Raw genomic sequence first — 14988 nt, 5'->3', positions numbered from 1 at the left:
AAAGAACGTTACAGTCTCTGATGTCTTTCTGGAAGGCAACTCTTGCTCGGATTTCGTATACCTTGTTGTCAAGAGACTGGACATTGGCGAGTAGTATGCTCGGGAGCGGTGCGCAATGTGTCCGTCTACGGAGCCTGACCAGAAGACCGCTCCGTCTGCCCCTTCTACGGCGTCGTTGTTTTGGGTCGCCGGCTGGGATCCGATCCATTGTCCTGGGTGGTAGGCCAAACAGAAGATCCGCTTCAGGAAAGTCGTATTCCTGGTCGTAATGTTGGTGAGTTGACGTTGCTCTTATATCCAATAGTTCCTTCCGACTGTATGTAATAAAACCTAAGATTTTCCGGGGTAGCATTGTAAGAAATAACACATTAAAAAAAACTAAATACTGCATAGTTTCCTAGGAACGCGAAGCGAGGCGGCCATCTCTGTCGGCGCCGGAAGTGGTGGGCGCTACCTGTGATAGTTCATGTCTAAGACGCCCAAACAGATGCCCCCTCTCTCTCCCTGTGTTAAGCACCTACACATTTATAAGGACAAAACCCCTGTTGTTAACCTCTCTTGGGTAGGGGGCAGTATTTTGAATTTTGGATGAGTGAGGTGCACAATGTAAACTGCCGGTTACTCCGGCCCAGAAGCTAGGATATGCATATGCATGGTAGTATTGGATAGAAAACACACTACAGTTTCCAAAACTGTTAAAGTAATGTCTGTGAGTATAACAGAACAGATATGGCAGGCAAAAACCTGAGGAAAATCCATCCAGGAAGTGGGATATTTTTGATGTGGGTACTGTTCTATTGAATGCCTATACAGTATCTAAATGGTTAGGACCCAGATTGCAGTTCCTATGGCTTCCACTAGATGTCAACAGTCTTTAGACATTGTTTCAGGCTTGTATTCTGAAAAATGAGGAAGAATGAGATCATTTTCAATGTGGACTCTAGAATGAGCCAAAGCTGTTTTGCGCACGTGACCGATTGCTCGCCGTTCGTTGGTTTTCCTTTCTATTGAAGACGCCGGTTGAAATATTATCGATTATTTAGACAATAGACAACCTGAGGATAAATAATAAACATCGTTTGACATGTTTCGACAAACTTTACCGGTACTATTAGGATGTTTTCGTCTGCATGTCGTGACCGCCTTTGAGCCAGTGCATTACTGAACAAAACGCGCCAACAAAACAGAGTTTTTGGGACATAAAGAACAAAACCAACATTTATTGTGTAACAGGGACTATTTTGACTGCAACCATATGAAGATCATCAAAGGTAAGTTATTAATGTTTTCGCTATTTCTGACTTTTGTAATTCCTTTACTTGGTTGTAAAATGTTTGTATGCTTTTGTAAGCGGGCGCTGTCCTCAGATAATCGCATGGTATGCTTTCGTCGTAAAGCCTTTTTGAAATCTGACACAGTGGCTGGATTAACAAGAAGTTAATCTTTAAGCCGATGTATAACACTTCTATTTTTATGAATGTTTAATTTGACTATTTCTGTATTTTGAATTTTGCGGTCTTGCAATTTCACCGGATGTTGGCCAGGTGGGACGCTAGAGGGGGAAGTATTCGGAAGTTTGGATGACTGAGGTGCCCAAAGTAAATTGCCTGTTACTCAGGCCCAGAAGCTAGGATATGCATATAATTGGTAGTATTGGATAGAACAGTTTCTAAAACTGTTAACATAATGTCTGTGAGTATAACAGAACTGATATGGCAGGCAAAAACCCGAGGAGAATCCATCCGGATTTTCTTTTTTTTGAGGTCACCACTCATTGAAATGGCTGTCTATGGGAATCATAGGAATACCTCCCAGCTTGCACTTCCTAGGGCTTCCAGTAGATGTCAACAGTCTTTAGAAAGAGTTTCAGGCTTGTTTTTGGAAAAATGAGCTAGAATTTGTAGTTTTTCTAGGTGGCTCTCATTTTGGCTGTAGTATCGTGGTGCGCATGGATGAGGGCGCACACTTCGTTATTTATCTCCGGTAATGAACATACTATTCTCCGTCTTAAATTATATAATTTATTGACATATTAGGGTACCTGAGTATTGATTAGAAACGTTGTTTGACTTGTTTGGACGAAGTTTATTGGTAACTTTTGGGATTCTTTTGTATGCATTTTGAACGAGGGAAACAGGTGGATTACTGAATGAAGCGCGCCAACTAAACTGACTTTTCTGGGATATAAAGAAGGACTTTATCTAACAAAACGACCATTTGTTACGACCACCTTTTCTCTCTAGGTGGGGCCCTTCCCCCCAGCAACAGGCAAAGGTTCCTTAGTGCCTTTGACCACACCAGCTTCTCTCCTCCCACCTCCTTTCTTCTCCCCCTTTTTCCTCTTCCGCTTGACACCCTCCATCACCGCCCCTGGTCGCTTGCCCTTCCCCACTATACTCTCTTCATCCACTAGCATAACCTGACTAGACCCAGCCTCCTCTACATCACCTTCCATAACATGACTAGACCCAGCCTCCTCTACACCACCATCCATAACATGACTAGACCTAGCCTCATCTACACCACCTTCCATAACATGACTAAACCCAGCCTCATCTACACCACCATCCATAACATGACTAAACCCAGCCTCATCTACACCACCATCCATAACATGACTAGACCCAGTCTCATCTACACCACCATCCATAACATGACTAGACCCAGCCTCATCTACACCACCATCCATAACATGACTAGACCCAGTCTCATCTACACCACCATCCATAACATGACTAGACCCAGCCTCATCTACACCACCATCCATAACATTACTAGACCCAGTCTCATCTACACCCCATCCATAACATGATTAGACCCAGTCTCATCTACACCACCATCCATAACATGACTAGACCCAGTCTCATCTACACCACCATCCATAACGTGACTATACCCAACCTCATCTACACCACCATCCATAACATGACTAGACCCAGTCTCATCTACACCACCATCCATAACATGATTAGACCCAGTCTCATCTACACCACCATCCATAACATGACTAGACCCAGCCTCATCTACACCACCATCCATAACATGACTAGACCCAGTCTCATCTACACCCCATCCATTTCATGATTAGACCCAGTCTCAACTACACCACCATCCATAACATGACTAGACCCAGTCTCATCTACACCACCATCCATAACGTGACTATACCCAACCTCATCTACACCACCATCCATAACATGACTAGACCCAGTCTCATCTACACCACCATCCATAACGTGACTATCCTCAGCCTCATCTACACCACCATCCATAACATGACTAGACCCAGTCTCATCTACACCCCATCCATTTCATGATTAGACCCAGTCTCATCTACACCACCATCCATAACGTGACTATACCCAACCTCATCTACACCACCATCCATAACATGACTAAACCCAGCCTCATCTACACCACCATCCATAACGTGACTATACCCAACCTCATCTACACCACCATCTATAGCATGACAAGACCCAGTCTCATCTACACCACCATCCATAACATGACTAGACCCAGCCTCATCTACACCACCATCCATAACATGACAAGACCCAGTCTCATCTACACCCCATCCATAACATGATTAGACAAGCCTCATCTACACCCCATCCATAGCATGACTAGGCCCAGCCTCTGCTGCTTGCATCACATGGCGCCCTGCACGTTGACCTCTATTTCCCCCACCGGCCCTTGTACCCTCACCTTGTCTACGGCCTTTATGTGGGCACGCAAAGCTCTTATGCCCCAAATACCCACACTCAAAACACTGTAGACTATCTGTGCTGGCAAACCCAGCGTAGAGCCACTCCCCATGCCTCACTTTAAAATGCACATGTAACTGTTGCTCATTGTTTCTCAGAAACATGAACACTTGCTTCCGGAACGAAACAACATGCTTAACGGCATCTGCCTGAAAACCTGCTGACAGTACACAAAAAACGCTTGCAAACTTAACGAACCGACTAAGCTCTTTTTGAAATTGATCATCTGTAATAAACTGAGGCAGATTCGCAACTACCACCCTAGTTGAAGGAGTCAAAAGAGGAGAAATCAACACCAACACACCCCTTACAAATATTCCACAAGCAATCAGCCTGCCCACCAAATTTACCCTTTTCATGAACACAGCCAAAGCTTTTGGATGCGGAACGTATAAATTCAGCTCCTACCTGTTCACCGACCGTGAGCAGAACCTCCTCCACCTTAACTCCATTCTCAAGAACACACCTGAATCCATGCCATAATGGCAGCGTCTCCTCCACGCTAGGCTGCGAAGCCATAGCGTACACCACACTGTTCAAACCCCAGGAAATTAAAACTATGTCCTCTTCCTCCCTAATTTTGAAAAAAAGCCAGTGGGTATCGCTGGTGTGTTAACCTGTTTAGGATAGGGGGCAGTATTTTCACGGCTGGATAAAAAACGTACCCGATTTAATCTGGTTATTACTCCTGCCCAGAAACTAGAATAAGCATATAATTAGTAGATGTGGATAGAAAACACCGTAAAAGTTCTAAAACTGTTTGAATGGTGTCTGTGAGTATAACAGAACTCATATGGCAGGCCAAAACCTGAGAGGATTCTATATGGAAAGTGCCCTGTCTGACCATTTCTTGGCCTTCTGTAGCCTCTTTATCGAAAATACAGGATCTCTGCTCTAACGTGACATTTTCTAAGGCTCCCATAGGCTCTCAGAAGGCGCCAGAACGTGGAATGATAACTCTGCAGTCCCTGGGCGAGGTTTTGGAAAGTGGTCGTTCTGAGAACAACGACACTGGTGCGCGCGTGCATGTGACGACTCCATTTTCTATTTTCAGTGTTTGAACGGATACAACGTCTCCCGGTTGGAATATTATCGCTATTTTACGAGAAAAATCGCATAAAAATTGATTTTAAACAGTGTTTGACATGCTTCGAAGTACGGTAATGAAATATTTTGAATTTTTTTGTCACGATACGCGTCGGCGCGTCACCCTTCGGATAGTGTCTTGAACGCAAGAACAAAACACATCTATTTGGATATAACTATGGATTATTTGGAACCAAAACAACATTGGGTGTTGAAGTAGAAGTCCTGGGAGTGCATTCTGACGAAGAACAGCAAAGGTAATCCAATTTTTCTTATAGTAAATCTGAGTTTGGTGAGTGCCAAACTTGGTGGGTGTCAAAATAGCTAGCCATGATGGCCGGGCTATCTACTCAGAATATTGCAAAATGTGCTTTCACCGAAAAGCTATTTTAAAATCGGACACCGCGATTGCATAAAGGAGTTCTGTATCTATAATTCTTAAAATAATTGTTAGGTTTTTTGTGAACGTTTATCATGAGTAATTTAGAAAATTCACCCGGAAGTTTTCGGTGGGTATGCTAGTTCTGAACAAAACATGCTAATATAAAAAGCTGGTTTTTGATATAAATATGAACTTGATTGAACAAAACATGCATGTATTGTATATCATAATGTCCTAGGAGTGTCATCTGATAAAGATCATCAAAGGTTAGTGCTGCATTTAGCTGGGGTTTTGGTTTTTGTGACTTATATGCTAGCTTGAAAAATGGGTGTGTGATTATTTCTGGCTGGGTACTCTCCTGACATAATCTAATGTTTTGCTTTCGTTGTAAAGCCTTTTTGAAATCGGACAATGTGGTTAGATAAAGGAGAGTCTTGTCTTTAAAATGGTATAAAATAGTCATATGTTTGAAAAATTGAAGTTTTTGCATTTTTGAGGTATTTGTAATTCGCGCCACGCTATACCATTGGATATTGGTGAGGCGTTCCGCTAGCAGAACGTCTGTCCCTAACAGTTAAGGAAGCTGACCGGTCTGTTAACTCTCCACCATAGAAAATAAAAATTGAAAGAAAAGACCAAGGAAAGAATCAAGAAAATAAGTCAGGACAGAGCCCCTCATACGGCCTCTCAACAACAAAACACTCCCAGCATGCCCTAGAGAGAACCATTTAGCAGCCATTTAGCAGTGTTGAGATGAGAGACTCACTTAGCAGAGGAGATGACCACAGAGTTTTGGTCAGCGTTGAGGATCTTGGTGAGATGGGCAGCTACCGAGTCTTCATAGGCTGAGATCTGGAACTGAGGACACGTAGAAAGAGGATAAGTCAGAATGACCATAAATCTAAGCACGATCAGAGGGATACTGATAACATTATAAATCACCCCAAAATCTTAGCGTGGCATCCAGAAACTACCTTCAACTTCCTTCAAACTGCACACAGAGACATAAAAATTATATCCCATCTGACTTTGGGTAACTAGAAAAAGGGCTTCGTTGCCAAAATGTCGCACTATCCTCAAAAATGTTTCAGATGAGCGTGTACCTGGTCGTGGTCAGTGTCGTCAGGCGTGACAGGCCCGCTGTGTTTAGAAAGGATCTTAATTTCATAGGTCATGATGCTCCAGCGGTCCAACATTTTGGTGCTGGCCCGCTCCAGTTTCTCCAGGATCTGGGGCAGCTGCGTGTCGTCATCACACGACGGGCCCCAGCCCAGCACCCGCGCCAGGTCATTCCCAGTACCCAGGGGGAGAACTCCCAGTTGGCACTGGAGACAGACAGAGAGGGGTACGGGGAAAGAGAGAAAGAGAGATAGAGAAAGGGTAAATGTGTGGGGGGACTGGGAGGGGGGCTCTGTGTGTGTGAGGCAAGAAGGGCGGGGATAACTGTGTGTGTATTTATGTGTGTGTATGTATGTATGTGTATGTATGTGTGTGTATTTATGTGCGTGTGTAATTATGTGTGTATGTGTATTTATGTGTGTGTGTATTCATGTGTGTGTGTGTGTGTGTGTGTGTGTGTGTGTGTGTGTGTGTGTGTGTGTGTGTGTGTGTGTGTATTTACGTGTGTGCGTGTATTTATTTGTGTGTGTATTTATGTGTGTGTGTGAATTTATGTGTGTATGTGTGTATTTATGTGTGTGTGTGTATTTATGTATGTGTGTGTGTATTTATGTGTGTGTGTGTGTGTATTTATGTGTGTGTGTGTGTGTGTGTGTGTATTTACGTGTTTTCGTGTATTTATGTGTTTAGAAGCCTTCTACATTTGCACACACAGTACATAGATTTTTCTATTGTGTTATTGACTGTACGTTTAATGGCGTTCCCCTAGGATAGGGGGCGCTAAAGCGATTTTTGAGAAAGAGAGATAGAGAAAGGGTAAATGTGTGGGGGGACTGGGAGGGGGGCTCTGTGTGTGTGAGGCAAGAAGGGCGGGGATAACTGTGTGTGTATTTATGTGTGTGTATGTGTGTATGTATGTATGTGTATGTATGTGTGTGTATTTATGTGCGTGTGTAATTATGTGTGTGTGTGTATTTATGTGTGTGTGTATTCAGTGTGTGTGTGTGTGTGTGTGTGTGTGTGTGTGTGTGTGTGTGTGTGTGTGTGTGTGTGTGTGTGTATTTACGTGTGTGCGTGTATTTATTTGTGTGTGTATTTATGTGTGTGTGTGAATTTATGTGTGTATGTGTGTATTTATGTGTGTGTGTGTATTTATGTATGTGTGTGTGTGTATTTATGTGTGTGTGTGTGTGTGTGTGTGTATTTACGTGTTTAATGGCGTTCCCCTAGGATAGGGGGCGCTAAAGCGATTTTTGAAAAGAATTCGTGCCCATTTTAAACGGCCTCCTACTCAAACTCAGAAACTAGGATATGCATATAATTAATACTTGTGGATAGAAAACACCCTAAAGTTTCTAAAACTGTTTGAATGGTGTCTGTGAGTATAACAGAACTCATATGGCAGTCAAAACCCCGAGACCGATCGTAACAGGATGTGGAATTCTGAATTGTGGACTCAACTTCACATCTTTGCCTATCAATCACACCGTGAGCTATGGTTCATTGAGCACTTCCCATTGCTTCCACTAGATGTCCCCAGTCTTTACAAAGTGATTTGAGCCTTCTACTGTGGAAACTGAATGAATGAGACGCTGTTGAAATTGGTCACATGAGGAGGGCCATCACCATTATGACGCCGGCGGCCCTGTCTACCCTCCCCTTTCGAAACGTTTTGAAACACAATACAATCGTCCCCCTCGAATCTTATTGGCTCTCGTTGAAACAGGCCCTGAAGATTTATGTTATACAACGTTTGACATGTTTGAACGAACCTAAATGGGAAAAAAATGCTTTTTGTCGAAATAGCTGTCCCGCGCCCAACGGAGAATTTGGATCAGCCTTCAGACGCGCTAACAAGAACAAGCTAATGGAACATAAAGGATGAACTTTTTCGAACGAAAATACATTTGTTGTGGACCTGGGATTCCTGGAAGTGCTTTCTGATGAAGACAACCAAAGGTAAGGGATTATTGACAATAGTATACAAGACTAGATGTGATATGCGATTGTTCCAAGATGGCGCAGACCTGTATTTACTAGGTAATTTTCTGAGTATCGCATCCCCTTTTATCGCAAAGTGTGATTACCCAGTAAAGTTAATTTTAAATCTGGCATTACAGGTGCTTTCAAGAGATATTCATCTATAAATCTTAGAATGACAATATTACATTTTAAAAATGTTTTCGAATAGTAATTTAGTAAATTGTAGCTCTGTTTCATCGGATGCATTTGAGGGAAAATAGTTAGTCAACGTTACGCACCGATGTAAAATGCTGTTTTTATATATAAATATGAACTTTATCAAACAAAAGAATGCATGTATTGTGTAACATGATGTCCTAGGTGTGTCATCTGATGAAGATTGTCAAAGGTTAGTGCTGCATTTAGCTGTTTTTTGGTTATTTGTGATGCATGTGGTTGGTCGGAAAATGGCTATGTGGCTACTTTTACGATATACTCCTCTAACATAATCTAATGTTTTGCTTTTGCTGTAAAGCCTTTTAGAAATCGGACAATGTGGTTCGATTCAGGAGAGGTGTATCTATAAAACGATATAATTTGAATTATTATTATTTTTTTTTATTATTACATTTTGTTATGCTAATGGCGATATGATTTTTCGCTGGATGTCCGTCCCGCACAGGGGTTCATCTTGCGCATAAGTCATCGATGTTATTGTCCAAAGATGGCACGTTTGCTAGCAGAATGGAAGGAAGTGGGGGTTTATTCGATTGCCTACGCATTCTCAGAAGACAGCCCCGCCCTCTGGTCCCTTTTTCTCTGCCTCCTCTTCATGCAAATCATGGGAACCTGGGAATGTTCCCGAGAAAGCAGTGTATTCTTCGCATCGGGCTCGTCAGACTCGTTAAAGGGAAAAAAGGATTCTGCCAGTCGGTGGTGAGTAATCTCAGTCCTGGTGTCCAAAAGTAATTTTCGGTCATAAGAGATGGTAGTGGCAACATTATGTACAAAATAAGTAAAAAAATAAGTTATAAACAACGCAAATAAACAAACAAAAAAACCCAATCGGTTGGGGACACGTAAACGTCTGCCTTCTTCTCCAGCGCCATTTTATGTGTGTGTGTGTGTGTGTGTGTGTGTGTGTGTGTGTGTGTGTGTGTGTGTGTGTGTGTGTGTGTGTGTGTGTGTGTGTGTGTGTGTGTGTATTTATGTGTGTGTGTGTGTGTATTTATGTGTGTGTGTGTGTGTGTGTGTGTGTGTGTGTGTGTGTGTGTGTGTGTGTGTATGTGTGTGTGTGTGTGTGTGTGTGTGTGTGTGTGTGTGTGTGTGTGTGTGTGTGTGTGTGTGTGTGTGTGTGCATTTGGGGGGGCAGTGGGTACATGTATATGTTCACAATAATATGATTATTGTGAATACTTAGGTGAAGTTGAAAGTTTGATTAAAACGTTTACAAGAAGAATGATTTCCCCGATAAGCCTGTTTACATGGACACATCTGAAATCAGGCTACTTGATGGCACTCTGATAAATACAGAAAATCGCCAATCAAAATAATAGTTCTACCACAGAGACTCAGTTATTTTTGGGAATCTTATTTGATTCTGAGTTTGTATTTCTAAGATGCGTACTTTCAGTTTTTCAAAACACACTTCACTCACCCATAACAGTGAGGATTGTGTTGCTGGTGCTGGCATATGCACAGATCAAATACACCCCTGGAACTCTGATTAAGATGTGTACATGTCCTAATCATTCTAAAGATTGCTCAGAAAACCAGGTGCTTTAATCAGTGTATGCTTACTTCGATTATGGCCTGACGCCGATTAAGATAAGCAGAGTAAAGTGTTCACATGACTAATACCATACTCTGCCTTCTGCCGTAATCAGTTTAATATCGAATTATCAGTGTACATGTACAGATATAGGTTCTTCATTTGATCATTCTTTTGTTGCTGAAAATGTTCCTGCACTGCATGAAATGCAATTGAGCTTTGTGATTTACATAAATTCACTAAAAACTCGTACTAACATGTGGTTATATTAAGATTAGATTATATTAATATTACACTTTTCACATAGCCCACTTTTGGCTAGCTAATAGTCATAACCACTGATCAAGCAACATTATGGACTAAACGTTCAAATCCTGTTGTTGCAGCATTATTTTGCTGTGACAATACTGGTCAAATTAAGATCCTACATCTGTAAACATACTCAGTGTGTGTAAATTGTGTCTCACCTGTTTGTGGAGGTTGAGTTTGTCTATCTCAGAGAGGACCCAGCCTACACTCCCATCCCCTCCGCACACCAGGATCCGGAAGTTATCGAACTTCTGGAAGAGACGCAGCCTGGAACACACAGGGGAATGGTCATAGTGTCACAGTAAAGCTTTCTTTCCGTGTTCTGTCCCAATTAGGGCACCAACCAGGGACCCTCTGCACTCAACACTAGTCACCCACCAAACAGTCTTCTAACCAACCGCACTACCAATACCATGGTCTGGTTTGAGCCACAGACACTGTCTACTTCTTGATCTCAGGAAGAGTTCATTCACAAGCACAATGAATGCTACTAGTGCACAGCTAACCAGCTAGCGATGCCACATGGTTTCCATTAGCAGAGCAAACCAAGCTGACTCACCCTAGATATGGTCCTCCGTTGACCAGGTCAAACACCTGAGCAGGGTTGAGGAGCTGCTTGAAACGTCGTAGGAATTTAACCCCTTGGTTGTCTCCGCTCTTGGAATTGACAAAGACCAGCAGAGGACTGGCGCAGGACGGGGGACAAGTGGCCTTCCAGAAGCCTGAACACAAATACACAAAATAACAGTTATTACATGAATGAATTAATGAATTAATTCATGGATGGATTAGTGAATGAATGAATGAATGAATGAATGGATGGATGGATCTGTGATCAAATATTAACAGTACTAGCCCATTATAGTACGAATTATTTATTTTTTAAATTGCAACCCTATTATAGTTCAAAATGATCTGATAACTGGAACTATTGTAGATTGAAATAGACAGGTCATCAGAATCAGTTAAATGTAGAACTGTTCATCTCTAGCACATGTATCACTTCCTCACCATCACTGTCGAACCAAAGAAAAGATGTGTTAACAATGCCAGTATCTAGACTCTGATTCCTGTCAAAGTGACTAATGGGAAGAGATGTGAGAAGATGGACAGGTGAAAAGAAGAGAGAGATTCTGCTATCTGCTAGCTTCTGTACTGGGAGTGTCCGTTAACTACTGTATCATAACGCCCACACACTGCTACATCATTAAAGCATCAAAGTGTGTGTTAAGGCATTGTCATACTGAGTCAGGTTGGGCACATGTATGTGGCATGTGCAGTATTAGCACACATTCTAAGCGGGAACACACTGCAGAATACAAGCCTTTATAGGATGAATCATACTGCAGAACACAAGCCTTTATAGGATGCATCATACACCAGAATACAAGCCTTTATAGGATGCATCATACAGCAGAATACAAGCCTTTATAGGATGAATCATACAGCAGAATAAAAGCCTTTATAGGATGAATCATACAGCAGAATACAAGCCTTTATAGGATGAATCATACAGCAGAATACAAGCCTTTATAGGATGCATCATACACCAGAATACAAGCCTTTATAGGATGCCTCATACAGCAGAATACAAGCCTTTATAGGATGCATCATACAGCAGAATACAAGCCTTTATAGGATGCATCATACAGCAGAATACAAGTCTTTATAGGATGCATCATACAGCAAAATAAAAGCCTTTATAGGATGCACCATACAGCAGAATACAAGCCTTTATAAGATGCATCATACTGCAGAATTACAAGCCTTTATAGGATGCATCATACACCAGAATACAAGCCTTTATAGGATGCATCATATAGCACATTTATACGCCTGTACATTATGTCAACATCACTCTGTGTGAAAAGGCTCTAAGTTTGTGTGTGTGGGTGTGTGTGTGAGAGAGAGAGAGAGAGAGAGAGAGAGAGAGAGTGTGTGTGTAGAGAAGGAATGGTGACATTCCCCTGGGGCCCTGTCCTCCACACTCTCATTGTCTCGTTCTTCTCTCCTCTCCCTCTTTTTTGTGTCATTCTTTTCTCCTCCATCCTCCACATCTCATTGCCTCTCTCTTCTCTCTCTATCCCCCTGTCTTCCTCTCTCTCGCTATATATCCCCGTCTCTCTCGCGCTCGCTATCTCCCTGTCTCTCTCTCTTCTCTCTCTTTCCCCCTGTCTCTCTCTCTCTCTTCTCTCTCTATCCCCGTCTTCCTCTCTCTCTATATCCCCGTCTCTCTCGCTCTCTCTCTCTCTCTCTCTCTCCTCTCTCTATCCCCGTCTTTCTCTCTCTCTCTCTCTCTCTCTCTCTCTCTCTCGCTCTCTCTATCCCCCCTGTCTTTCTCTCTCTTTCTATCCCTCCTACCTTTAATCCCCCTCTCCATCCTCCACATCTCGTTGCCTCTCTTCTCTCTCTATCCCCCCATCTCTCTCTCTCTCTCACGCTCTCTCTATCCTCCTGTCTTTCTCTCTCTCTCTCCTCTCTCTATCCCTCCTCCCTTTAATCCCCCTCTCCATCCTCCACATCTCGTTGCCTCTCTTCTCTCTCTATCCCCCCGTCTCTCTCTCTCTCTCTCTCTCTCTCGCGCTCTCTCTATCCCCCTGTCTTTCTCTATCTCTATCTCTCTGTCTCCGTCTCTCTCTCTCTCGCTCTCTCACCTTCTCTTTCTCTGATCTTGTCAGAGGCAGAGCAGAGATGGGAGAGATGGAGAGGGGGAAGTGGAGGGGGAAAGAGATGGGAAGGAGGGAGGGGGAGATGAAAGTCACGACATTCCAGCACGTGCCACAGTCAGCCAGCTGCCAATTAGATTAGAGCTCTCTCAAGCCTGTACTGGGGAAGGGGCAATCCTGGCACGTGAAGTGGGGAGGGGCGGATGGATAGGGAGGCTTGAGAGAATGGAAGAGAGTGAGAGAAATATATTTAGAAGACAGAGGAGAGGAAAAGATGAAGAGACATGGGGAGAGAAGGGAGGGAGACATGGGGAGAGTAGGGAGGGAGACATGGGAAGAGAAGGGAGGGAGACATGGGGAGAGAAGGGAGGGAGACATGGGGAGAGAAGGGAGGGAGACATGGGGAGAGAAGTGAGGGAGACATGGGGAGAGAAGGGAGGGAGACATGGGAAGAGAAGGGAGGGAGACATGGGGAGATATGGAGAGATAGAGGGGAGGGAACAGAGAGAGAGTGGGGGGAGTAGAGGGAGGAGTACAGTTTTCCTAGCTCTAACTCCTCTCAAAGCACCATGATTATGTAATAAACCCATGGAAAGTAGTGCATCTAACCTGAAATCTGGTGTCTGGTTGGTGTTGGAATGTAAACCCAATGTAAGTAATACGCAGAAAGTGTTTTAAAACAGAATAGAGGTACTCTGAAATCACCCAAAGTGGTTCTTCAATATGAATATTGTTGTTTTTAAGCGTGGTGTGAAAACACTTTGTGGGGATTTTGTACATGTAAAAGGCAGCATCAGAAGAGTCTCTCATACATTCAACGGTTAAAATATGCAAATTGTTTACAGCCTAAATATTGATAGATAACACGTTTCTGTGTTTTGTTGTTTGAATTCCACCCAAAAAATGTATACACTTTACTTAGAAAGATTAGTGTGAATATGACTGACTGGTGGCTTTAACCTGTTAGGGCTAGGGGGCAGTATTTGCACGGCTGGATAAAAAAAATGTACCCGATTTAATCTGGTTACTAATCCTACCCAGTAACTAGAATATGCATATACTTATTATATATGGATAGAAAACACTCTAAAGTTTCTAAAACTGTTTGAATGGTGTCTGTGAGTATAACAGAACTCATTTGGCAGGCAAAACCCTGAGACATTTTCTGACAGGAAGTGGATACCTGATGTGTTGTATTACCTTTAAACCTATGCCATTGAAAAACACAGGGGCTGAGGAATATTTTGGCACTTCCTATTGCTTCCACTAGATGTCACCAGCCTTTACAAAGTGTTTTGAGTCTTCTGGAGGGAGAAGTGAAGTCCGGCGGGCTTAGATCATGTGCTAACAAGACGGAGATTTTTGGACATAAATGATGAGCTTTTTTGAACAAAACTACATTCGTTATGGACCTGTGATACCTGGAAGTGACATCTGATGAAGAGAATCAAAGGTAATGGATTATTTACATAGTATTTTCGATTTTAGATCTCCCCAACATGACGACTCGTCTGTATCGCAACGCGTATTTTTCTGGGCGCAGTGCTCAGATTATTGCAAAGTGTGATTTCCCAGTAAGGTTATTTTTAAATCTGGCAAGTTGATTGCGTTCAAGAGATGTAAATCTATAATTCTTTAAATGACAATATAATATTTTACCAATGTTTTCTAATTTTAATTATTTAATTTGTGATGCTGACTTGACTGCCGGTTATTGGAGGGAAACGATTTCCTCAACATCAATGCCATAGTAAAACGCTGTTTTTGGATATAAATATGAACTTGATAGAACTAAAAATGCATGCATTGTCTAACATAATGTCCTAGGAGTGTCATCTGATGGAGATTGTAAAAGGTTAGTGCATCATTTTAGCTGGTTTTATGGTTTTGGTGACCCTGTCTTTGAATTGACAAAACATTACACAC

At 42.5% G+C, this 14988-nt stretch overlaps 1 protein-coding gene across 9 annotated transcripts in view; it reads right to left on the bottom strand.

Moving 5' to 3' along the window:
* LOC106586831 (diacylglycerol kinase eta) overlaps positions 1 to 14988 on the bottom strand; it is a 161362-nt gene that overhangs the window by 49383 nt on the left and 96991 nt on the right. For all 9 annotated transcript variants that reach the window (XM_045707356.1, XM_045707353.1, XM_045707354.1 and 6 more), the window contains 4 exons: positions 10956 to 11118; positions 10555 to 10663; positions 6339 to 6560; positions 6002 to 6093 (listed from right to left, as the gene is read on the bottom strand). In XM_045707356.1, coding sequence (XP_045563312.1) covers positions 6002 to 6093; positions 6339 to 6560; positions 10555 to 10663; positions 10956 to 11118 — 586 coding nt within the window. The remainder of the gene's footprint in view (positions 1 to 6001; positions 6094 to 6338; positions 6561 to 10554; positions 10664 to 10955; positions 11119 to 14988) is intronic.

This window comes from Salmo salar, chromosome ssa25 (assembly GCF_905237065.1).
Source record: "Salmo salar chromosome ssa25, Ssal_v3.1, whole genome shotgun sequence".
NCBI classification, from domain to species: Eukaryota; Metazoa; Chordata; class Actinopteri; order Salmoniformes; family Salmonidae; genus Salmo; species Salmo salar.
The sequence above is the reverse complement of the archived record's forward strand: the minus strand, read 5'-3'. Positions and strand labels throughout refer to the sequence as shown.